This window comes from Sorex araneus, chromosome 2, assembly GCF_027595985.1.
Source record: "Sorex araneus isolate mSorAra2 chromosome 2, mSorAra2.pri, whole genome shotgun sequence".
Taxonomy (NCBI): domain Eukaryota; kingdom Metazoa; phylum Chordata; class Mammalia; order Eulipotyphla; family Soricidae; genus Sorex; species Sorex araneus.
In genome coordinates this window covers 123,426,382-123,450,567 of record NC_073303.1, presented here as the reverse complement: position 1 = coordinate 123,450,567, position 24,186 = coordinate 123,426,382, and the positions used below count along the sequence as shown (strand labels likewise).

Here is a 24,186-nt window from a genome sequence, read left to right as displayed (position 1 = left end):
CCTCTCCACGAGACCCGAATATTCCAGGGCATGAAAAGGCAAGTCAGAAAGGGAGCCCCTGTGGGCGAGCCAACAGGCACAGCTGCACACATCTGCTCAATGACGCACAGTGGATGTTCGCAGTGGGCACACATCTGTTTACTGGGGGAGTGGTGAAGGGCACACTTCTGGTCCGTGGTGGGCAGTGGGTGCTCAGAGCTGGCGCTCATCTGTTCAGTCAGGGGTAGCAGATGCATTCACAAACACACACACGCGTACTCTCACACACACTCAATGGGGCTTGGCCCACCCACAGAGAGGAGAAAGGGACTTTGGGTCTGAAACAACAGTCTCCCTAGCCAGAACGCCCCCACTCAGGGGCCCCGTGGAGCCGTTTGGGCCAAAAGGATCCTGCCGTCAACCACTTGCTTTCAGATCTCAGAACCATGCAGACTGTTTTATTGCAGTCCTTGTATGGGAACAGAGCTAAACAGTCTCTCTCAGTTCTGTGGGTCCAAACAAGAACCTGCTACAGGGATGGACAGGAGTAAGGAAAGGGTGGGGACCTCAGAGCGCAAAGTCCAGCAGGTGAGGAGGGGTCAGCGGTGACCCGCACCCACGAGGGCCGAGAGCCTCCACACTCTTCTGGGGTCCATAAAAAATTTTAGCAGCAAGACCGAACCTCAGGACTCTTAGCCCTGCTGCTGTGTCCTGAGAAAGAAGGCTGAAGGGAGGTGGGTGGCCCCGTGGCTGCAGACGCCCCTGTGGGCCCGCCACAGCCTGTGTGTGACGGTGCCTCCTGCCACTCGCATCCAGCACAGTGGGAGGGGAAGGGGAAGAGTGCTTCCGTGCTGGTGTTTCTTAAACTTAGCTCGTTTATTTAAGGGGTGGCCGGTATCTTCCAAGAGGTGCTCTAGAGACCCAGGGACACCTCCTGGCAATTCTCAGCCAGTTTGTTTGGTGGCATCTGCCACCCCAATTGAACAGATGCGCGCCAGCTCTGAGCAGCCACTGCCCACCAAATGAACAGATGTGTGCCAGCTGTGGGCATCCACCACCTGCCCCTGGACAGATGTGTGCCAGCTGTGGCATCCCCCTCCCCCACCCCCACTGAACTGACTCCGGCCAGCTGTGGGCTTCTGGACAGATTTGTGCTATCCACCATTCTCCAGTAAGCAAATGTGTGCCTGCTGTGGGCATCCACTGTGCATCATTGGACAGATGCGTGCAGCTGTTTGTGAACGTGTGTGTATGTATGAGTGTATGAATGTGGGTGTGTTTTAGAGTGTGAATATGTGAGGGTATTTGTAAGTGTGTATGTGTGTAAATGTATGAGTACATGTTAGTATGAGTGTGTATATGTGTGTCTAGGGGAATATGTAAGTGAATATGAGTATATGTGTGAGTATATCTGTGCGATTGGTCATATGTGTATGTGTGTGAATGCATGTAAGCAGGTGTGTGTGATTGTATGAGTGTGTATGTGTGACTGTGAGTATATGTGTATCTGTATGCATGTGTGTATGTGTGTGATTATGAGTGTGTATGTGTAACTGTGTGAGTATATGTGTGTATCTGTGAATGCACATATATGTATGTGTGTGATTATGAGTGTGTATGTGTGTCTGCGTGTGAGTATATAAGTGTGTTTCTGTGCATGCATGTGTAGGTATATGTGTGCATGTATATGTATGAGTGCATGTGTGTGCATGTGTGTGGACTTTGCTCTATGATGCTGAAGCAGTGCAGCTTGTATGACTTAGGCCGAGGGTGGGAGTGACTTTAAACAGTGAGAGTGTCACACCCACTTCACCCACCCACACCCACCCACCGAGCCTGCCTCCCACATCAGGGAATTGGGGGGCTGTGTTTCCAAGGACCCACTCTGTGGCCTGCTCACCCAGGGGTGCTAAGGGGCCAGTGTGTAGCCCTGGATTCTAGGGGTCCTGGGAGTCCTGAGGCCTAAGGGATTCATCCCTTCAGGGAAGCGCCCGCTGAGAGCACTGGCAGGAAACCCACCCAGTTCAGCCACAGGCAGAGGTTTCGGGCACTTTGGGGAGAAAGTGCTGTTGCCATCAGAAGGGACAGCTCCCAGAAGCCTCTACTAAGTTTTTGGATTTGGGGAGGGGGCTCAGGGTCCTCCAGAGCTTCCTGGCAATGCCCTGAAGCCCCCTCGGTGCCAGGGTCCGAGCCCGGGTTGGCTCCTGCTCTCTGCAGCGGAGCTCCTCGGAGGACTCGCAGCCCTCACCCGTGGGCGTCCGGATGGATGTTCCTCACAGCAGCACGGGTGCTCCTGCAGAGACAGACGGTTCCCAGCAGGGGCCTTCCCCATTCCACTCCCGGAAACAACCTAAGGGCCAGGGCTGGGGCTGAATCCACGCCCTGAGCCTGGACACTGTGGCTCCAGCTGGCTGCAGGACCTGTGCCCAGCTCCCCACCAGGCACTGCTGGACCCCAATGGGCGGGGGAGGGGGGAATCTGCACATCACAGAGAGCCCCGAGTGCCAGCAAGGAGCTAGGAGGTGTGGCAGTGGGGGAGGTTGGCCACTAGCAGCTCCAGGGAGTCCTGGGGAGAGGAGGGTGACCAGGGGGGCAGCTGCAAACACAAAGAGGGATGCAGTGAAGAGTGTTTGTTTCCGTAGAATCCAAACACACGGTGTCTTTCCCCTCCACCACACAACCTGGACTAGAGAAGGCAGAAGGCCGCAGGGGGGGTCATCCATGTCCCCCCACCCCCCAGCGCTGCCGCCTCTGAGAGCACCCACAGAGGGCTGGCTCCGAGGCGCCCCCACCCGAGCTCTCCCGGGGAAGGCTGAGCTGGCAGAGCGGGGGCCTGCTGTGACTCATGCTGCTTTCACAGGCACCCAAGGGTGGGGGCCCCACGTGCCAGCTTGATGGGAATATTAGGGGCTCCCTTCCCCACAAGAGGGGAAATAGAAAAAAAAATCTCCAAATATTACATTTCTTTTAAAACATAGAAAGTCACTCCAGCTCCTCCCGCTAATGCGTCTGGGAGCAACGCCTGGCAGGGTTTGCTGTGAGCCCAGCCCGGCTCAGAGCAGGGGAAGGAGAAGCACCTGAGGCTGGTGTTTGCAGGAGCCAGGGAAGCCTCCCCCTCCCCCCCACCACCTTTCTCTCTCCCTCTCCCTCCCCTCTCCTTCCCTCTCTCCTCTCTCCCTTTGTCTCTCTCTCCCCTCTCCCCTCCCTCTCTATCCCTCTCTCCCTCTCTCTTCCTCTCTCCCCTTCTCCTCTCCCTCGTGCTCCCTCTCTCCATCTCTCTCCCTCTCTCCCTGTCTCTCCCTCTCTCTTCCTCTCTCTCCCTCCCTGTCTCCCTTCTTCTCTCTCTCCCTCTATCCCTCTCTATTCCTCTCTCCCCATCTTTCTCTCTTTCTCTCTCCCCCTTTCCCCCATCTCCCCCTCTCCTCCCTCTCTCCCTCTCTCTCCCTCCCTGTCTCCCTCTCTCTCCCTCTTTGTCTTTTTCTCTCTCCCCCTCTCCTCTCTCTCTCCCCTTTCTCTTCTCTCTCCCGCCCCCTCTTCTCTGCTAGGACAATGGGGAAGGCACTTGCCTTGCATGCAGCCGATCCAGGTTCCATCCCCTAAGCCTCATATGGTCCCCATCAAGTTTCCCCGATCCCTGAGCACAGAACTAGGAGTGAGCTATGAGTGCCACTCAAAAACAAATGAACCTAGAGCCAGTGAGATGGTACAGCAGGGAGGCACTAGCCTTACAAATGCAACTGACCCGGGTTTGAGCCCTTTGCATCACATAGGGTTCCCTGAGCCCCACCAGGCGTGATCCCTGAGCACAGAGCCAAGAGTAATCCCTGAGCACCGCCAGGTATGACCCAACCCTCCCTCACTCCCCCTGCCTCCGGCCCAGGAAACTGGGACGCTGAGCCTTGGGAATGGTCACCTCTTGTGCTCTGTGAAGTGGCCTTTCTCCATCCGTCCAGTTTCCATCTATCCTGCGAGCAAACAGTGGCTCCCTGGCCTGATGAATGGGGCTTTTAATTGACCCTACCTCCATCCTGCCATTCCTGTGAGGATTAAAACAAACAAATTCACTTGCCCAAGCTTCCTGGGGGATAGGGGAGAGAGCAGCCAGTGGGCTGGAAGGAGCGCGCGCTCATGCTTTGCTGGAGGGGTCCGGTCTGATCACCAGAGCCCCGGGATGTATTTCTGAGCACTGCTGAATGTGGCCCCAGCCCCCAGCCAAACCTCCAACCCCCCAAATGCTTATTGGGGTCAATGGTAGAGCACGAAGCTCCGGGGTAGGAGGCGCCCATCTCCATCCCCAGCACCAAAATAAACAGATCAGACAGAAACAAAGAATGACAAGGGGTCTTCTCCAGGACTGGCCAGGGGACCGGCCCCTTCAAGCCATCGCAGGTGGGGGAGATGCTGTCCAGGCGGGATGCTTGCGTGTGTGCAAGGAAGTTCTGTCCGGTTCGTTTTTGGTCCAGAAGGCCGCCCTGGACGGGACGGACATGCCAGCACCCCAGAAGGTTTCTCTGGTTGGCCTGTGGGCACAAATGCATCTGTGCAGAGGCTGATTCTGTGCAGGCGCTCTGCTCCACACCGAGATGGGGCCGCAGAGACAGAAGGGTGGCCACCACTTGGAGGCTGGGGGTGCCCGCTTGTCTCCTGGCTCTCAGGCTTGGGGATGCCGGGGCTCTGGGGAGATGAGAGAGAACTGTGAGGGTATCCTTGACAGAGCAACTCTGTCCCAGGAGTCCCCAGGTGACAGCTACGGGAACCAAACGTCCTTTATGGAGCCATGTTCCAATGCTGCTGGGGGACCCCAGAGCCACACCATGATACTTGTGGCAGGGATTGAACTCAAGTCCTCACTTATACCAGGCATGTGACTATTGCTTTAACTATTTCCCTCGCCTAAAAAAATTCTTTTTTGAAGGCAGGGAGGCTCCCAAGCAGTGTTCATGGGAACACCTCTGGTGACACTGGGACAGATAGGCCAGATAGTTTTGTGCGTTGGCCTGGCCAGGCACCCCAGAGGTACACTTAGGGGTGTTCGGGGGGAGCATGGGATACTAGAGATAGAATTTGGGGCCTCACATTTAAAAGGAAAGCACTTGAGCCCTTGGTGCTAGTTCCCCAGCCCAAATAAAACATTTTATTTGTTTCTTTTAATTTAATATTTTTTGGGGGGGCACACCCAGCAGTGTTCAGGGCTGACTCCTGGCTCTGAGATCAGGGTTTATTCTTAGCAGGGCTCTGGAGACCTTCTGGGGTGCTGGGGATTGAACACAGCTTGGCCGCGTGCAAGGCAAATGTCCTACCCTGCTGTACTATTACTCTTTCCTCTAAAACAAACACTTTTAGGGGCTGGAGTGATAGCACAGCGGGTAGGGCATTTGCCTTGCATGCGGCCCACCCGGCTTCGATTCCCAGCATCCCATATGGTGCCCTGAGCACCGCCAGGAGTAATTCCTGAGTGCAGAGCCAGGAGTAACCCCTGTGCATTGCCGGGTGTGACCGCCCCCCCCCCCAAAAAAAAAAAAGCAAAAAAAAAATTTTAGATGTTGGAGCGATAGCACAGCTGGTAGGGTGTTTGTCTTGCATGTGGCCGACCCGGGCTCGATTCCCAGCGTTTCATATGGTCCCCCCGACCACCACCAGGAGTGATTCCTGAGTGCATGAGCCAGGAGTAACCCCTGTGCATCACTGGACGCAAAAAATAAATAAATAAAAAATTTTCAATGATGAAAATTGAAAAAGAGTTCCTCAGTTTCCCCTTGTCCACTTTAGGAGACACTTCATCCTGACCCCCCTTAACGGCTCCATCGCTCCTTCAAATCTGCAGGTAACGCTGCAGACAGTCATGAGATCATTTTCAATTTTTCCCAGGTCCTGGCAGGGAAAGAGTCAACAATCCTAGTGGGCAAAGACAGTGACAGCAACCATCAAAGCCCCTGGGCCTCTGAGCCTGCTTCCCACGTCTGAACTAGCAAAGTCTGCCCGGAGCCACACAGCCGACCAATGACATGTCAGATGCTTCTCTCAGAAATTCTACTTAGAGATCTCAGGGTTCCCTAACTCAGCTTGTCAACTGAGAGTAAAACAGCGGCGCCACTGGTCCTGGGCAGTGTGGCTCTGTGGTGAAGAGAACCTCTATGCCCTAGTTAGCTGTGGGTTTGCAGGGCTCTCTGGGCCCCCCTCCCATTCCTCCCTGCATCCTCAATAAACTTCTGCTGCTTTGCCGCTGTGGACCTTGCATCAGGCGGACAGCTTCCCAGGCCACGCTTCCATCTGCCTTTACCCTGCAACAGAACCCAAACAGCCTCTATGGAAAAGTCTTGCTACGCGGGAAGGCTGTGTCCGTTTTCGGGGCATCTTCCACTATCCCTCGAGCAAAGCAGTTTCTGAGTCCATGAGTAATTTCATTTTATAGGTGACACCAGGCAACCAGGTTCCCCTCATGCCAGGGCTGGAACATGACGAGGATGAGTTCGAGCGAAAACAATTGCCAGTAACGTTCTACGTCTGCAATTGCCAACAACATTTTATTGTCAGTTGTAGACAACAATTTGTTGTCTACAACTGACAACAACAACATTCTATGTCCTGGGTTTAAGGCCCACCCCCCGCCCCTTCCCCCACTGCATCCAGTCAGACCAAGCCCAGATGGACTTTCAAGCATGTCCACCCCAGGATCCTGCGTGGCCAGCTCCCCAGACACCAGACCTTTTCCTGGGTAATTTCCAGGAAGAGCTGCCTGGCCACCGCTCCTTCTCGCTGCCCTCTGTTGACTGACCTCAGGGAGGCCTGGTTTTCACTGAAGATGAGGCAATTACTTTTGTCTGGCCTGAAGACCAGCAGACAGCTCTGGGCGCCTCCTTTGCACACCGGCTCTCAGAGGAGCAGAGGACACTCTTCCTGGCATCCTCCTTCTCCACTCTCCCTCCGACCTCTCCAGTTAGGGCCACCAAGGCCAGTCCTAAAACGGAAGGCCGTTTTGTTCCTCATGTGTGTGTGTGTGTGTGTGTGTGTGTGTGTGTGTGTGTGTATGGCTGTATAGCTGTGTGGCTGTGTGTGTGTGTATGTATGTGCGCACGTGCATGTAGGGGGGATCTAACCCATGCCAAGCTTCCCCTCTCCCTCTCCCCAGGCGGCCACAATTCTGGTAATCAGCAGGAAGGCCTGGCAGATCTGAGACAGCACCCTGGAGTCACACTGATTGCATTCTTGAGTTATGAAGAGACTAGGAGACCTGGGGCCCAGAGTGATAGCACAGTGGGGAGGGAGGGCACTTGCCTTGCATGCAGCCACTCCAGGTTCATATCCCAGCAATTTATTCAGCACCCTGAGCCCACCAGGAGTGATTCCCTGAGCACAGAGCCAGGAGTGATCTCTGAGTAGAGAGAGCCAGGAGTGAACCCTGAACAATAACAGTTGTGGTCCAAAGATGGGGGGAAGGTGAGAGAGAGAAGATAGAAAACCTCATACATCTCATCCCAAGGGGGAAAAATGTTACTATTGTGTGGTGATAGCATTAAATTTGGTGTGAATATATTCACACCAAATTTAATGCTATCACCACACACACATACACACATAATATATATATATCCTGTGTCATTTTTCTCTTGGTAAAATGAGAACAATAGTTAGGAAAATAAATCTGTGTTTCCCCACGTTGCCTGGGATTTGCTCCGAGTAGGAAGCTAGCAGCTCTGCACAGGCAGATGAGGAAGATGGCCTGGCCCTGGAACAGTTGGCACCGCAGGTTAACTGATCCTGTGAAGAACAAACAAGGAAGTAGTTTCCTTCAGGGAAAGAATCTCAATGGTCTGGCAGGGTCTGTGCTCTCTGGCTCTTATTGAGAACCACAAAGAGTCCCAGAAAGTGTTTCCTCAATGCTCAAGGCTGTGGTCAGAGGTGAGGAGATTCCATCCCACGCCCTGATCTTGCGCCTCAGGGCTCCTGTGTAGAGACATGCGGTAGCTCTTCTGCCTCCCGGAACCTCCTCCCTCAGCTTCAGACCTTTTTGTCCCCGCTTACTTTCTAACAGGGGCTGCCTGTTCTCAACCTGCAGAGCATTCCAGAGGGTTAAAAAGCATCATAAGTGAAGAAGCAGCATATCAAATTCAACACCCAGAGAGTGTCCCACCCTTTCTGGGTGCTTCCACCATACTGGGACTCCGTGCCAGGCTGTTTTCACTTGGGACGCCCCAGAGGGGGGGCGGGTGAGAACCCTCCCTGCCCCAAGGGTCCCAGCCCCAGCATCTGACCTCCACTACCCAACCACTGCCACGCTCCAGGCCAATTTCCGGACACATTATCAAGACACTTCCTACCCATTTTCCATAATTACCACACCATATTTGATGGAGTTCAGACAGTAGGCAACAAATCATAGAGCAATATACATACACACACACACACACACACACACACACACACACACACACACACACACACACACACCTCTTGGAGAGCCCAGCAAGCTACGGAGAGTATCCCACCCGCATGGCAGAGCCTGGCAAGCTACCCGTGGCGTATTCAATATGCCTAAAACAGTAACAATAGGTCTCATTCCCCTTACCCTGAAAGAGCCTCTAATCATTCGGAAATATGAGTAAGGAGAGGTTGCTAAAATCTCAGGGCCGGGAGGAATAGAGAAGTTATTGGTGCCCGCTCGAGTAAATCGACGAACAACAGGATGACAGTGATACAGTGATATTATGGGCCCCCAGAGTCCCTCTCTGCAGCCCAGTTTCTTTTTTTTTAAATAATAATAATTGATAAAATTATATTATTTGTATACAGGTTTGTCTCCCCTAGGCTTCCTTAAGATAACTTGTTTAAAGAACCAAATGTTCAGTATTCCCCGTTGTAGGCATAACGCAGAGTTAATTCACTTTCATTCTGGTATACAATTATGTTTTTCACAATGGATACTTTGATGTTATAAGTTTGCAGCTGAAGAATTTTTAAAAAATCTCTTTTTTTATTTTCTTTTTATTTTTTAATTTTTAATTTTTCTTTTGATAAAGCAGTTCACTATATTTGATTACATTTAATATTTGAACACTAATTCCACCACCATTACACCTTCCCACCACTATATTTCGGGTGTTTCCATCCTGAACCCCAATCCCTGTCCCAAAGCAGAATGGAAATAATTTATTTTGTATTGCTTGTTGTGCAAAACTGCTGAAAATGCCACAAATGCCACAAAAAAAGTTTCCTTAGAGGAAAGGATGTGAAGATTGTTGTATTTCACCCAGCAATCATTAAGCCCTTCTATAAGAGATCACTAACATGTTAAAGGTTGAGACTTGTGTACTTATATATATATGTAAAAAATAATATTTCCCTCTAAGATTGGTTGACTCCTACTTTAACCCCATCAAACGTGGTGCAGTATTCTTGGAGTATGGGTGATGTGAGGTTTGAATTGTCCAGGAATAGATTCACTCATGGGTGAGGCTCAGCCCTAGTGTGTGGAGAGTGGCCGTTGAGTTCGGTAGGTTTTAGGCTGCCGGGGCTGGGTCCCTTGGGGCGGGGAGGGGCCTCTCCCCCTCCGCCCTCCGGGGTGCCCCAAATGAAACAGCCTGGCGCAGCATCTGGCAGCAGTGCAGTTCCTTAAATCCTCCTGCCCACTCAGGCCTTTGGGCACTGCCCCAGATTTCTCTCTCAGGCAGACCCAGCCAGGCAGAGCCACACCTGGGCAGCTGCTGCCTGTACACACCCCCCCCCCCCACCCCCTACACACACCTTCCACACTGGGTCTCCAGCCCGCCTTCCCTTCCTGTGCTCCAGGGACCCGGGCTCCAGGCCTTCTCTATATTGTAGAACACCCTGGCACCTCCCCAAAGGCAGGCTTGCTTCCTGTCTGGACTGTTCTTCTGGCACGAACCCCACTAAGTAGCTGCTTATGAAGACAGCAGGAAGTAGAGAGGCTGAGAAATTAAAGAAATATATTTTTTAATTGAATCACCATGAGATACAAGGTTTCAAAGTTGTTCATGATTGGGGTTCAATCATACAATGTTCCTTCATTAGTCTGTTTCCCAATACCAATGCTCCAAGTTTCCCTCCTGTCACCCTCCCACTCACTTGCCCCCACCCCCACCCCAACCTGAATCTATGGAGGCATCTCTGTCTCTTTGTGTCTCTCTCTGTGTGTCTGTCTGTCTGTCTCTCTCTCTCTCTCCCCCCCTCCCCCCTGGGCATTATGGTTTGCAATGCAGGTACTGAGAGATTATCCCGTATATACCTCTACCTGCTTACTGAGAATTTTTTTTTCTTTTTGGGTCAAACCCAGCAATGCACAGGGGTTACTCCTGGCTCTCCACTCAGAAATTACCCCTGGTGGTGTTCAGGGAACCATATGGGATGCTGGGAATCGAACCCGGGTTGGCCCGTGCAAGGCAAACACCCTCCCCGCTGTGCTATTGCTCCAGCCCCAATGTTGAGAAATTTTTTTAAAAATCCCAGACAGCAGATTTTTCTACAACCAAAATATTCAGAGACCTGAGGGGCCGGAGGCACAAAGCAGCCAAGTTCCAGTGGGCTGGGGAATGCTGGCTTCTATAGTCCTGCTGAATGGTCACCGCTCAGAGCTGCCACCAGGGTAAGGGGGTGCTGGGCCCTACTACGGGGCAGCCAGTGTCAAGGCAGGTTTCTGAGCTCCTTCGCTGGAGGGCTGTGTTTAACCGCAGACCTGGGGACTTCTAACAGCTCTGTGCTCAACTGGATCTTCTGTAGTGAGAGTCATAATCATTCAAGTGAATTGAATGATCACAAAAGGATACTTTATTATTCATTCTGGGGACATTTGTTGAAGGCCTGATCTTGGCTGGCATTGCCCTGGATTCAGCCTTTCTACCAGTGGCTGCAAATTAAATGTGCTAGACAAAGGCTAGCATTTCTGTGGGGGTACAATGAATAATCCAGACAGGGAACCTTCGCTTTTCCAAATTCCTTAGTACCTGCTTTCGTCACCTGAAAGAGAACAGGAGAGGATCTTCTCTTTTACAACACAAGGTGAAAAGGAGTGATGGCATTCAGGGCTTGGGTTTGCAGTCCCCCTCTGTGGGCAGCGGGTACCCCGAGCAGCAGGAGCAGCCCCTCAGCACCCCTTCCCCAGGGGCGACTCCCCCAGGAAGCCCTCCTCTGCTTCTGCTCTGCGAGTGGGATTTGGGGGTTTTATGACTCATTTGGGATGACTCGGTTATTTTGGGGTATCTGGGAGCCCTCACAAAATCTCCCATGTAAGTGGGTAGCAGCAAAAGCTTCTTTGCTCTCTGCCTTTTCGTCTTTAAGGAGGGTTTTGAACATGAGAGGATCAGTCCATTTTTGGAGAGCAGGGGAAATCTGTCTCCTGCAGACATTCAACAGGATGCGGCACCCTGTGTACACGAGATGATTGCGATAGTATATCATTTAAACATTTCTACAGGCAGTGTTTTACCATCAGGAGTGCTCAGTACAGGGACGGGAGAGGGTGTATAGTGGGTCGGGCACTTTGCCTTGCCCAAGGTTGACCTGAGTTCAATCCCCAGTACCCCATATGGTTCCCCTAACAACACCAAGAGTGACTCTTGAGCGCAAAGCCCTGAGCACTGCCAAGTGTGGCCCCAAACAGAGTATTCAGTACAGGGCGAATGGAAGAGAGCTGCGTAATCAGCACCGTGTTCTGGCAAACTGAGACTGGACAACCCCCCACCCCTGGGCGTTCTGCCCTCCCCTTTCCCAGCCCTCTACGGCCTTCTCAGACAGCCTTGGGGTCAACTTGGACCCCATGTTTGAGCTTCAGACAGAGCTGAGTATGCCAGAAAAAGGAAAAAACCAACGGGCTGGGTAGTAGATGGACCCCCAAGATACCAAAGCCCCCTGTGGGTTTGTCATATGCCCTGCTTACCCAACCCCTTCTGCTCTGCGAGTGGGATTTGGGGGTCAGACAATAAAGGTCAGGGAATCCTGAAATCCCAGACCGAGGAGAAAGGGCTTGAGGGTAGCCCAAGTCTCAGAACCCCACCCCGGGCCCCCACGACTGCCCAAATCAGCTCAGACAGACAGACAGAGGTGCCGACTGCCCACGGCCTCTGAGGTGGCTGGAGAGCCGGCTGGGCCCCCGGCCAAGCTCCGGGAAAGCAGGTAGCAGGAAAAACGGAGGGAGGGATGAGGAGGCAGAGGAGCGGGAAAGGAGGAAGGAAGGGAGGATGGAGTGAAGGGAGGAAGGAAGGAGAGAGGGAAGGGGGAGAGGGCAGGACGGAGGATGCAGGGATGCGTGGATGGAAGAGGAAACCCTGAATGGCGGTGGGGGTGGCCTGGTGGCTGCGCAGGACCGGGGCGTACCACCCGGCCCGCGCTCGGGGGCCGCCTTAGCTGTGCTCCGGGCGGGGCGCCGGGCGCGGGGCGCGGGGCGCGGGAGGGGCGCGGGAGGGGCTCGGGGCCGCGCCGGGCTGAGCCGGGCGGCCGGGCGGGAAGGACGATGGGTTGCGGGGGCAGCCGCGCCGATGCCATCGAGCCCCGCTACTACGAGAGCTGGACCCGGGAGACCGAGTCCACCTGGCTCACCTACACCGACTCGGACGCGCTGCCCAGCGCCGCCGCGCCCGACCCCGGCCCCGACGCGGGCGGCCTGCACGCGGGTGAGTGTCGGGGGGCGGGGGGGGGCAGCTCCGAGGGTCGTGGACACATCCCCCAAGGCTGAGCGAGTCCCCGAAACTGGGGCACCCCGACTTGTTTGCATGGGTGAGAGGTCAGGGCACCTGGCCGCAGCCCCCCTCCGGCCCGCCCCTTGGGTACCAAGCCGGGCCACCGGGCCACCCTGGGGTTCCCCGCGGCTCCCCCACCCCCACCGAATTCCTAAGCGGTGTCTGACCCAGTAGGTGGGGCAAGCCTGGCTTGTTCCCTGCTGGACAGGATTCTCCTTCCCACCCCCACCTCCCAACTCTGACCTCTGAGGACCCGATTCCCTGTGCAAGAAAAAACCGAAACCCCATCAATAGTTGGGCACTCAGGCTTACTTGGGGGGGGGGGGCTGCTGTTTCCTGGGGGAAAACAGTCTCCTGCTGAGCCCTGGCAGACTCTATATGTTGGGTGTGTGTGTGTGTGTGTGTGTGTGTGTATGTGTGTGTGTGTGTGTGTTGATGGGGGGGGTGTAGCTGAAATCCAGGGGAGAGAAGGAGTGGAGAAAGTTTTGGGCCCAGTTGCAGATGAGAATTTGGGGTGCAGATGCCAAGAGTTGTAGGTGGGAGAGAAGAACCGACCCCCACCCCACCCCTTAGCCTTCCTTCCAGGTGTTCAAAGGGAAGAAGTGTCCCCTGAGCATGAGGGCGGGAGTGGTCCAGACTGCCTCTCTATTGCTCTCTGTGCTCTCATCCTCCAGCCCTGTGGGGCTTTTGAATGAATGAAATCGGAAATAGGAAATGAGGTTGATTTCAAGCACAGTAGATTGTAAGGAGGAAGGAAAGGATCAATCATCCTGAATCAACCACCCACCCTCCACCCATGGAGCACTCACTCTCATCTTCAGAAGAGCCTTTCTGTCTTTTGGAACCAAAGTTGGATCCTTGTCCCTATGACCTGGTCATTTCTCTTGCTCTGAACCTTGTAATTCTCACACGAGGAGCCACGCCAGGCACCAGCCTGTCCTGCTCTGTAATTTCTCTGACTCCCAGTGGCGATCCTCACGATGATGCTGTGTGGCTGGCGCTTTGGGCAAGTTTCTAAATGATGTGTTGGCTAAATTCTGGAGATGGGAGTAGAGACAGGACAGAAGCCCTCAAAGGGAACCTGCAGGGTGCGGGCGAGGCCTGGAGGCCTGAGGCGGGCGCTTTCCCTGCAGGCTCAGCACCCTGACCTCCCCCAGCACAGCTGGGAGTAGCCCCCTCATCAAACCCCCCAAAACACCCAGCACCAAAAGGGGAACTGACACGTGTTGGTATGCTGCTTTCCCCGCGGAAACATGGTTCTCTCAGAAGACCCAAAGGCCGAACTCCACTCCAAGGAAATTTGGTTTCAAAGACTGAACAGGAAAAGAATAAATTATAGCCTCAGGGCATGGTTGCCTTGGTGACTGGGAGTATGTGGTGAGTGTGTGTGTGTGTGTGTGTGTGTGTACAGTGTGTGTGTGTGTGTGTGTGTGTGTGTGTGTGTGTGTGCTTGCAAGCCTGCGCATGGGTGTGACAGTTATTATGGGATGGCTAGAAGTATCCCTCTTTAGTCCTTTCTGCTGTTAATCAGTTTCCTCAGCAACCTGTCACTCCTTACCACGTTGGCTTCCTGCACAGGTGACAGCTGAGGGACTCTGTTCACCTCAGTGCGTCGTCAGCCCTGCCACCAAGTAGGACCCACCTCCACTGCCAGCATAGCACCCCAAAATGAGCAGGATTCATAGATGAACAGAATCATTTTAGGAGAGGGGTCATTCCTACAGGTCACATGGGCTATCCAGAGAGGAGAGGGGCTGGATTCAAGGGGCGTCCTTGTCATGGGCACTGGTCCTCTTGACTCGAGAATCATCCTAGCAAGCCTCGAATCTGGACTTCAGCCCCTGCTGAGGGTTAGCCAGGACCCTTTATTCTTTATTTCTCCCTGATCCCTCTGTCTGACCCCTCCCCCCAACATACACCTCCCCACACATACACCAGGGCCCACCTATGCATTCAGACACAGCCTCCTTGGGCGCAGCTGGTGGCCCCCACTTATGTGACAGCTCGGCAGCCACTTTTCCTGTTTATATCAATTTTTCTTGATTTTCGTCCCCACTCTTTCTCTTCCCTCTGTTGTTGAGGAATCGCTCCTGTGTTTGGTTGTGGTGTGCCCACGTTTAATTTAGGGGGTGCGTTTGTGCACACTGAGTAGAGTGCTCATGGAGGGTTGCTGTGGGGCTCACAGTGCTTGCACAACGCTGACTCTGCTGGGCCTGGAGATACCGCGAGGTGCTGGGAATCCAGTGAGCAGCAGCGCCAGGCACGGGCGCAGAACTTCCCCTTGGTGCTCCAGAGCAGCGGGGAAAGAACTTATGTCTCACATTGGCAAGGCAATGGCTTTGTCTCTGAACTGTCTCTCAGCCCCTTCCCCGGAGATACATACATGCACGCACGCACGCATGCCCAGAGATACATACGCGTGCGCGAGACACGCACGCACACACACACACACACACACGCACGCAGCTCTTGTTCAAGCAACAGAAAAGGTTGGATTTGGGTCTGTTGGAAAAAAACAACCAAAAATAGTTTCATTTTTGGTTAAATTACAGAGCTGGGAGGGTCTCTGAATGCCACCTGTCCAAGGCAGACAGGACTCAGCTCAATCCCTTCCCAGCTGGAATATTCTAGGTCCCCACTTTCATTCCCCATTCCCCTCTGCTCTTCCACTCTTCTATGACGTCCTCCTCATCTTCTCCCCGGTGCTCCTGCATTTCCTGCTGTCTGAGCCATGGCATCACTTTCAAAGATTCCCCCAGCTTTTCTCTCCTTTTTTGAGTCACAATGCCCTCTTTCTAGCCACCTCCCTCCCCCATTCTCAGGGCTGCGGAAACCCTTTGAGGATTACCTGCTGGTGAACGTTGCTCTCCTGTCTCCTGCTCCATTCTCTCATATTTTTCTGCCAGTCTCACCAAGAGTTTCCGGCTTCCTCCTGACCCCCAGAGGCCAGCTGAGCACTCTGCCTGGTTCCTGCGTTGGGAGCTCGTGGCCACGGGCTGGCAGAGTCACGAAGCCTTTAGGTTCTCTGTATGCATGGCTGGCATTCAACCCTTCACTGAAATCCCCAGTATCTGATATCTCCATGTGGTCTTGTGTCACTGAAGCCCGATTCTTGGCTACAGGACGATGTTCAATGGGGCTGGCATGAGGTCATGTACATAAAGCAGTTACCTGTCTGGTGGGAGGAACCTAAGGAGAAAGGGGACCTGTGAGCTGGCCAAGACCCCTCCTAGCTCAGCCCTTTGTGTCCAGTGCCCCTTCACCTCGCTTTAATCACGCCTTTGTGTGACAGCCTTAAGCACCCTACCTTGGACAGCTAATCCACCCCGCTTCTTAGCCCAATTTCTCAAAACAACAAAACATTTCAAATTCCTCACAAGTGCTTCTGCCTGCCAGATGTCAGTGGCTGTGATGGTCACTTTAATCAAGGCAGGACGGCAGAAGGTTCAAGGCAAAGCGAGTTTCCTAAGTGGAAAAGGACAAGGCGAAAAGAGAAGTTTGATGTCGCATGTGTTCCGCTGATTTCAAGGTCCCCGACATTGGGGTGTGTGTGTTAGTATCCTGATTGAAATCCACCTTGCGGGTGGAACACTTGGACTCGCCTGCTTTGATTCATCGTGATGCCACGGGGAAGGTCTTCCCAGGCTCCTCTGGGTCTGAGTCACAGGCTGGTAAGAGAATTGATCAGGAGAGCGAGAGGGTTTGGGGAAAAGCAAAGTCAGTTTATTAATAGCGAGTGGTCTGGTCAGCTGACACAGCGGAGGCCTCCGAAGAGAGACACCCACTTAGCACCATCTGGGGGAGTCTCTGACGGGTGTCTCGGCCACTGAGGGAGGAAGTTTCTGCTCTCAGTTGATGGGTTAATTCTGGGAGGTGCCGTGTGCAGACAAGAGTGAGAGCAGGTTCTGGAAAGACAGTGAGTCGTGTTTGCACAGAATGTTTTGAGCCCAACCCGAGCATGGAGTGAGATGCAGTGAAATTCATTTGAGCCAATCCTGGGAAGAGCGTGGCTGGGCTGATTCTAGGAACGCAGCCGCAGCGTGGCACGAGAGTGAGGCTGGTGTCTCCTGGACGTGTCCGTGCCTCGGGCACTTCAAATGCAGGAACTGTACTCAGCATCGTCCCAGGGGACTTAGACCAGACTTCTGCATCAAGCGTGGAGGGTCTAGCACAGAGATAGGACACTTCCTTGGCTCTCTGTCACTCGTTGGACACTGGCACAGAGCCAGCACATTGGTCTTTGATGCCAGGAAGTTGGTAGAGGGGAGACAGGCGTGGAGTGGGGGCTGCCTTCAGCTCTCCTGGGAAGGTGCCCAAGGGATGCAGGGAACTGGCCGTGTTGTCCTGAGAGGGGAGGCACAGGGTTAGACCTCTGAGGAACAATGCAGATCTAGAGAAGGTTCTAGATCCTTCCCTATGAGACTTCCTGATAGACTTGCCTCCAGCTCCTTCCTGTTCCATGGAATATTCTTCTCAAGGAGAATACTCAGGAAGGATTGGCCTTCCGTTATAGTTGCATTATCACCGTGGTAATCTATTTTTATCCTTCCTTGCTTCCTTGCTTGCTTGCTTGCTTCCTTCCTTCCTTCCCTCTCTCCCTCCCTCCTCCTTCCCTATGCTCAGGAAACATGTGGCGACACAGATTGAACCCTTCCTTCCTTCCTTCCTTCCTTCCTTCCTTCCTTCCTTCCTTCCTTCCTTCCTTCCTTCCTTCCTTCCTTCCTTCCTTCCTTCCTTCCTTCCTTCCTTCCTTCCTTCCTTCCTTCCTTCTTTCCTTCCTTCCCTCCCTCCCTCCCTCCCTCCCTCCCTCCCTCCATCCCTCCCTCCCTCCCTCCCTCCCTCCTCCTTCCCTATGCTCAGGAAACACATGTGGTGACACAGATTGAACTGTTAGGTCAGTGCATGTAAGGCAAATACCTTACCTGTCCTACTATCTGGCCCTATATTTTCTTCTCTTTTTCAGGGGATGGTGGTTTGGGTGATACCCGGTGATGTTCAGGGGCTACTCCTGGCTCTGCACTCAGAAATCACTCTGGCAGTGCTCAGGGGACTATATGGGATGCTAGGGATCAAACCTGGATCTTCTGTGTGCAAGGCAAATGCCCTACAGTACTATTGTTCTGGCCCCTGGTCCCATATTATTTTTGGGTAATATAATTATTTTTGGGCAATATAATTATTTTTGAGTAATTATTTTCTTTGGGGGAGGGGCACACCTGGTGATGCTCAGAGGTTATTCCTGGCTCTGCACTCAGGATACCTGGAGGTGCATCAGGTATGGGATGCCGGGGATCAAACCCAGGTTGGCTGCATGCAAAACAAGCATCTTATCCACTGCACTATCTCTCCATCCCCTCAAGTAATTAGTTCATAATTAATTTTTTTTATCAAGGTCACATTGATCTACAAGAGTTTAAATGTTACTCGCTTTAGGGGTACAGCATCATTACCCGTCCCCACCACCAGAGTGCCTGTATAGTACCTTCCAAGGCCCCCATGGTGCCCCCAGTTCTGCCCTCAGTGTCTCAGGGTTTTTCTTTGGGGGTAATTTTCCCCCTTGTTTTGTTTCTCTGAATACCACCCATTAGTGCGACCCCTTTGTATCTGTCTTCTTCATCTCTCTGTGCTCTGCTGCCTGGTTTCTGAAGGCTGAGTGTGCTTCACTGGGTGCCTCTGCTCGCCTTCCTCACCCCTATCTCTCGCACCTTCAGCCCCCGTGTTGTTTCTAATGACTGGCAGAGCTCCCCTGTAGGGTTAAAAGCCCCTTAGTCAAGTCTTTGACCATTTAAAAATTTATTATTATTATTATTATTATTATTATTATTATTATTATTTGGCTTTTTGAGTCACACCTGGCGATGCTCAGTGGTTATTCCTGGCTCTACACTTATGAATTACTCCTGGCAGTGTTCAGGGGATCATATGGGATGCCAGAGATTGAACACGGTTGGTCCTGTATAAGGCAAATGCCCTACAAGCTATACAGTTACAAAATTGTTCGTGATTGGGTTTCAGTAGTCCAGTGTTCTAACATCCCATTCCTTCTCCAGTTGCACATTTCTCACCACCACCTGCCAGTGCCCCTCCCCCTCCCCCTGCCCCACCCTTTGCCTACCTCTATAATAGGTATTTTTCTTATTCCTCTCTGTCCCACTCTCTCTCTTTCCTCTGGGTATGATGGTTTGCAAAACAGACACTGAAAGGTTAGTGCTTGTTTGTTTACCTACTCTCAGAACTCAGTTCTTGTCCAGAGGGATTGCTTCCAACTATCATTGTCTCACTGGTCCCTTTTCTACCTAACTATTGGCCCCCACCCTTCCACCTGTGGCAAGCTTTGACCACTTCTTGTTCCCTTTCTGTGTTTCTTGATATCCCCCCTATGAAGATCTCTCATCTGTAGTTTTTTATTGTGTAGGTGGTGGTTCCTACACACATAGAGATGATTACAGCTAAATTCCTGAAATTCCACAAAACTATAAATCAATTATATGTTGATGAAAATAATTTTTTAAGAACAGGGGTGGGGACTGGAGAAATAGTACAGCGGGAAAGGTGCTTACCCTGCTTGCATTTGACCAGGTTCGATCCTCAGCACCCCATATGATCCCTGAGCCACACCTAGAGTAATTACTGAGCTCAGAGCCAGGAGTTAACACTGATCACAGTTGGGTATGCCCCCCGCCCCCAATAAAACCAAGCCAAACATGCTTTGTTTGAACTCTTCAGGGTTGGAGAGATAGTGCAGTAGGCAGGGTGCTTGCCTTACATGCGGCTGAGCTGGGTTCAGCCCTTGCTACCCCATATACTCCCCAGAGCCCCATTAGGGGTGATCCTTGAGCACCACTGGGTGTGGCCCCCAAAACAAAACAACACCAAAGCAAAACAAAAGCCTGTATGTATCTTTCTTTTTACATGAATATATATTAAAAAATAATTGAACTATTCTACACGTATACATTTAAAGATTTGCATGAAGTAGACACATCTTTCATGTTATAAGTAAATCTATAAGTTAGTAAGAGTAAGGAGAGGAAAATCTAAGTAGACAAGTAAAAGTACAAAAGTGTGTTTTATTCTGAAAAGGCAGTCTCGGTTTTATGTTAGAAAATGTGATAGAGGGGCCGGAGCGATAGCACAGCGGGTAGGGCATTTGCCTTGCATGCAGCCAACCCGGGTTCAATCCCCGGCATCCCATATGGTCCCCCAGGCACTGCCAGGAGTAATTCCTGAGTGCAAAGCCAGGAGTAACCCCTGAGCATCGCTGGGTGTGACCCAAAAAGCAAAAAAAAAAGAAAAAAAAAAGAAAATGTGATAGAAACGCGTTTGTTGGACTTCTCGGCATGCCCTCCTGGTGTGCTGTGCTCCTGCAGTGTGGAGGGAGGCGCTCTGGAGCCAGCCCCTCTGGGGGGCCCTGAGGGATCCTCTGGGAATCACTCCTCACCTTCCTGCCTGTCTCCCCCAGCCCCAGGAGATGAAAGCGTGTGCAGCGTGACATGTGATGTGCTGAGCGGTCCAGTAGCCGAGTAGAGCATGGACAGCTCTGCGGTGCCACAAGTGGAATTATGGGAGTGAGGAGTGGATGGTGTCCTGGAGGATGGGGGGGTGGGCAGGGAGAGAGTCTGACGTGTTGAGCCAGGTCCAATGAGTGATGAAGGCCAGGTGTGGAGACTACCGGGATTGCAGAGGGCGGGGGTGGGGGGTGGGGGGGCGGGGAGAAGCCACTTCTGGTTCCAGAAACAGGTAGAGGGGCTGAGATGTGGAGGTGGGCTTGCCGAGACGCCATGCCACAGCTCTGGCATGGGTGGCAGTGATGTGGTGAAGCAGTAACTGTGTCTGTCAAAACCATACACACGGGGGCCAAAGAGATAGCACAGTAGTTAGGGCATTGACTGACCTTGGTCCAAATCCTTGGCATCACATATGGTCCCCCCGGTAGTGCCAGGGGTCACTCTTGAGCATAGAATTAGGGATAACCCCTGAGCACTGGCAGGTGTGGCTCAAAGCTGTCCCCTCTGGCTCCCTTTCCCGGGAGAGCCCCAGTAATTTCCCGACTTCCTGCCTACTGAGAGGTGAGGACACGGAGGGACACAGAGAAAGGTGGCCCTTCAGTAGGGGACACTCAGCCTTGGCCCTTTGCACCCACAGAGCCATGTGCGAATAAAGGTGAGGTCATTTGTCACCTGGCACCATGCTCCTCCCAAACCCAGCCTATCTTTGTTTTTTTTTTTTACCCTAAATCCAGTATTGTTTATTTTATTATTTTTATTTATCTATTTTTTGAAAATTTGAGGTACTATGAGTTACATAGAGCTATTAAGATATAGTTTCAGGCATGCAATATTCCAATACTAAACCCACTACCAGTCTGGCCTCCCTCACCAATCTCAAAAGACTCCCTTCTGCCTTGACCCTGATCCTCTCTTTTTAGCAAAATCATCTTTAAAATCAGTTGTTGAAGTTCGGGTCACAAGCTTAAAAAAGTGTTTGTTCTTACAATTTTGATGTACACTGTTAAGTACACAGTTACCTCACCGTTACACCACCAAAGTATCCATGACCCTCAACCAGTGTTCTTATGTTCTCTCCAGTCTGCCTCATCAGTAATCCCTGTTCTCCACCTGACACATAGATCCCTTTCACCTGCAGTTCAGAGCCTACCTTTGCTTCATGGAGAGTTGCCCCCACTTTGAGATTCCTTTAACTTCTTGTGGCAGAAGAACATCTGTTCTTTTTTTTTTTTTCTTTTTGGGTCACACCCGGCGATGCCCAGGGGTTACTCCTGGCTCTGCACTCAGGAATTACCCCTGGCGGTGCTTAGGGGACCATATGGGATGCTGGGAATTGAACCTGGGTCGGCCGCGTGCAAGGCAAACGCCCTACCTACTGTGCTATTGCGCCAGCCCCAGAACATCTGTTCTTGTGTGGTGACTGTCATGGGAAGCCCCTGGGAAGCAGAAGGTGCACCCACGAGTGACTGACACCCCCAGTGGCCTCACTGAGCAAATGAACCAGGCCCAGCTCCTGGGGTCCAAAGAGCTTGCAAATGCAGGCCACTCCCCTCCCCTTCCCGAGTCTCCCTCCCACCCCGACACCTCCCATACTGTCCTTCGCCCCAGCTACAGGGCATGCTGGCACTTCTTGCTGCCCCTTACCCTGATTTATTTGTTTGTGGGGCCAGAACCTGAACCCAGGGCTTCACATGTGTGAGGTCTGTGCTCTGACTGTGGGCTCACTTCTTTGCCCTTGCCCCCCACCCCCCAATCCTCTTTCTCATGCTGATCTTCATGGCCCATAGCCAGACTCAGCTGAGGACTTTGAGGTCACCTGCACCTTTGGAAATGGGTGTCAAGGGCAGAGGCTTTAATAGTTTGCCCTTCTCTTAACCCTGCTCCACCCCCTCCACCCCCTTGTAGGTAATATCATGCTCTCTCATCAGAGGCAGTTTCTGGGGGTGCTTCATAAGGGACAAGAACCCCTGTCAATAGGTTCATATGGGGGTTGGAGCGATAGTACAGTGGGGAGGGCATTTGCCTTATATGTGGCTGACCTGGATTGATCCCTAACACCCCATAGGGTCCCTCGAGCACCGCCAGGAATAATTCCTGAGTGTAGAGCCATGAGTAACCCCTGAGCACCACTTGGCAAACAAACAAAAACATTCTTATGTGTTTAAATATGTACTGTAGATCTTGGCTTTTGTGAATAGTGCTGCAATGAACATAGGAGTACAGATGGTGTTTCTGCTGTATGTTTTTGGGCCCCCAGAGCATATGCCCCAAAGTGGTATTGCTGGGTCAAATGGGAGCTCAATTTCTAGTTTTTTGAGAACATCCATATTGTTTTTCGAGAAGGCTGGACCAGTCGGCATTCCTACCCATGCCCTTTCTCCGCACATCCATGCCAACACTGGTTGCTTTTGTTCATCTTTGAAGATACCTTTAGCTTCAATGTCGTGGAGTGTTTTGCTGACCTTTTCTTCAACGTACCTTATGGATTCTGGTCTGATATTGAGGTCTTTAATCCTTTTTGATATGAATTTTGTGCATGGTGTTTGGTAGTGGTCTGAGACCTGCGTGCCCGAGAACAGATGAATGGATAAAGAAATTATGGCACATCTTCACAATGAAATACTATGCAGCTGTCAGGGAAAATGAAATCATGAATTTTACCTATAAATGGATGGACATGGAGAGTATCGTGCTGAGTGAAATGAGTCAGAAGAAAAGGGACAGATATAGAATGACTGCACCCATTTGTGGTATATACAAATATTTATAGTAGAAGACTAATATCCATGGCCAGGGAAAACAGGGGTTAGGAATAGTTGGAACTAACCACAAATGTGTGGGGGGCTGATGGTAGGTAAGATAGAGTAGAGACCGCTATGTCAATAATATCTGGGAATGATCACGCTGGACAAGATCTGAGGGTTAAAAGTTGGGTTAAAGATCTGAGGATAAGATCTGAGGGCTAAAAGATAGACTTTCTGTATCGATATTGCAAACCACCATGCCAGAAAGGAGGGAGAGAGAGAGAGAAGAAAAGTGCCTGCCACAGGAGCAGGTGGGGGAGGTGGGTGATGAGAGGGAACCTGGGGACACTGGTGCTGGGAAATGTACACAGATGAAGGGATGGGTGTTGGAATACTGTATGAGTGAAAGTCAACCATAAACAGATTTGTAAATATATATATATATACATAAAAATTAAAAAAAATAAGTGTGTACTCTATAGAGGGGGCTGTTAAGGTGCTGGTGCCAACTGTCAAGTTTCCAATCCAGTGGAAAATGAAAGTGTCTTTTCTCAGTACTAACATGGAAAATGATGGAAAAAGAGCTCAGCGGTATCCCTGTCTTTGTTTAGAAACTACAATTCTAAGAAGAAAAAAAAGTCTTTGTTGGGGTACCAGACAGATGATTCCCAGCCCCACCCCCACCCCTTAGCGGGATGTTCTAGAAGGCTGGGCCAGGTTGAACTTGGGAGGATTTCTGTTAGGAAGCTCTCAACTGCCAGTAACAGAAACCCCAGCTCAAACTAGTTGAAAGGTAAGGCAGTTTGTAATCTCATGTCATCCGGGGCTGGAGTTGGGAGAATGACTTAGTTATGTTCTACCCAGCCACTCTCAGCCAAGAGCCAGGTCCTCAGCCTGACAGTAGTAAACTCAGCATCCCCTGCTTTATGACTGTTCTGAGTAATACTCAGAGGAAGAAGATGGCCATCCCCAGTGCTCAGAAGAAGAAGATGGTCATCCCCAAAGATACTGATGGGGAGAAGATGACCACCCCCAATACCCAGAGGAAGAAGTTGGTCATTTCCAAAGACAAAACTCAGGGGAAGAAGCTGGCCATCCCCAGAGATCCTGATGGGGACAAGATGGTCACCCCCAATAATATCCAGGGAGAGAAGATGGTCATCCCCAGAGATACTGACAGGAAGAAGATGGCCACCCTCAATACCCAGGAGGAAAAGATGGCTGTCCCCAAAGCTGATATGGATGAGGAGAAGATGACCATCCCCA

The 24,186-nt window shown here is 51.9% G+C and overlaps 1 protein-coding gene across 1 annotated transcript in view; it reads left to right on the top strand.

Annotated features, from left to right (window-relative positions):
• The first annotated feature begins 12,197 nt into the window (after nucleotides 1–12,197).
• BAALC (BAALC binder of MAP3K1 and KLF4) overlaps nucleotides 12,198–24,186 on the top strand; it is a 52,517-nt gene continuing 40,528 nt past the window's right edge. The window contains exon 1 of the mRNA XM_004607781.2: nucleotides 12,198–12,602. Coding sequence (XP_004607838.2) covers nucleotides 12,227–12,602 — 376 coding nt within the window. The 5' untranslated portion in view covers nucleotides 12,198–12,226. The remainder of the gene's footprint in view (nucleotides 12,603–24,186) is intronic.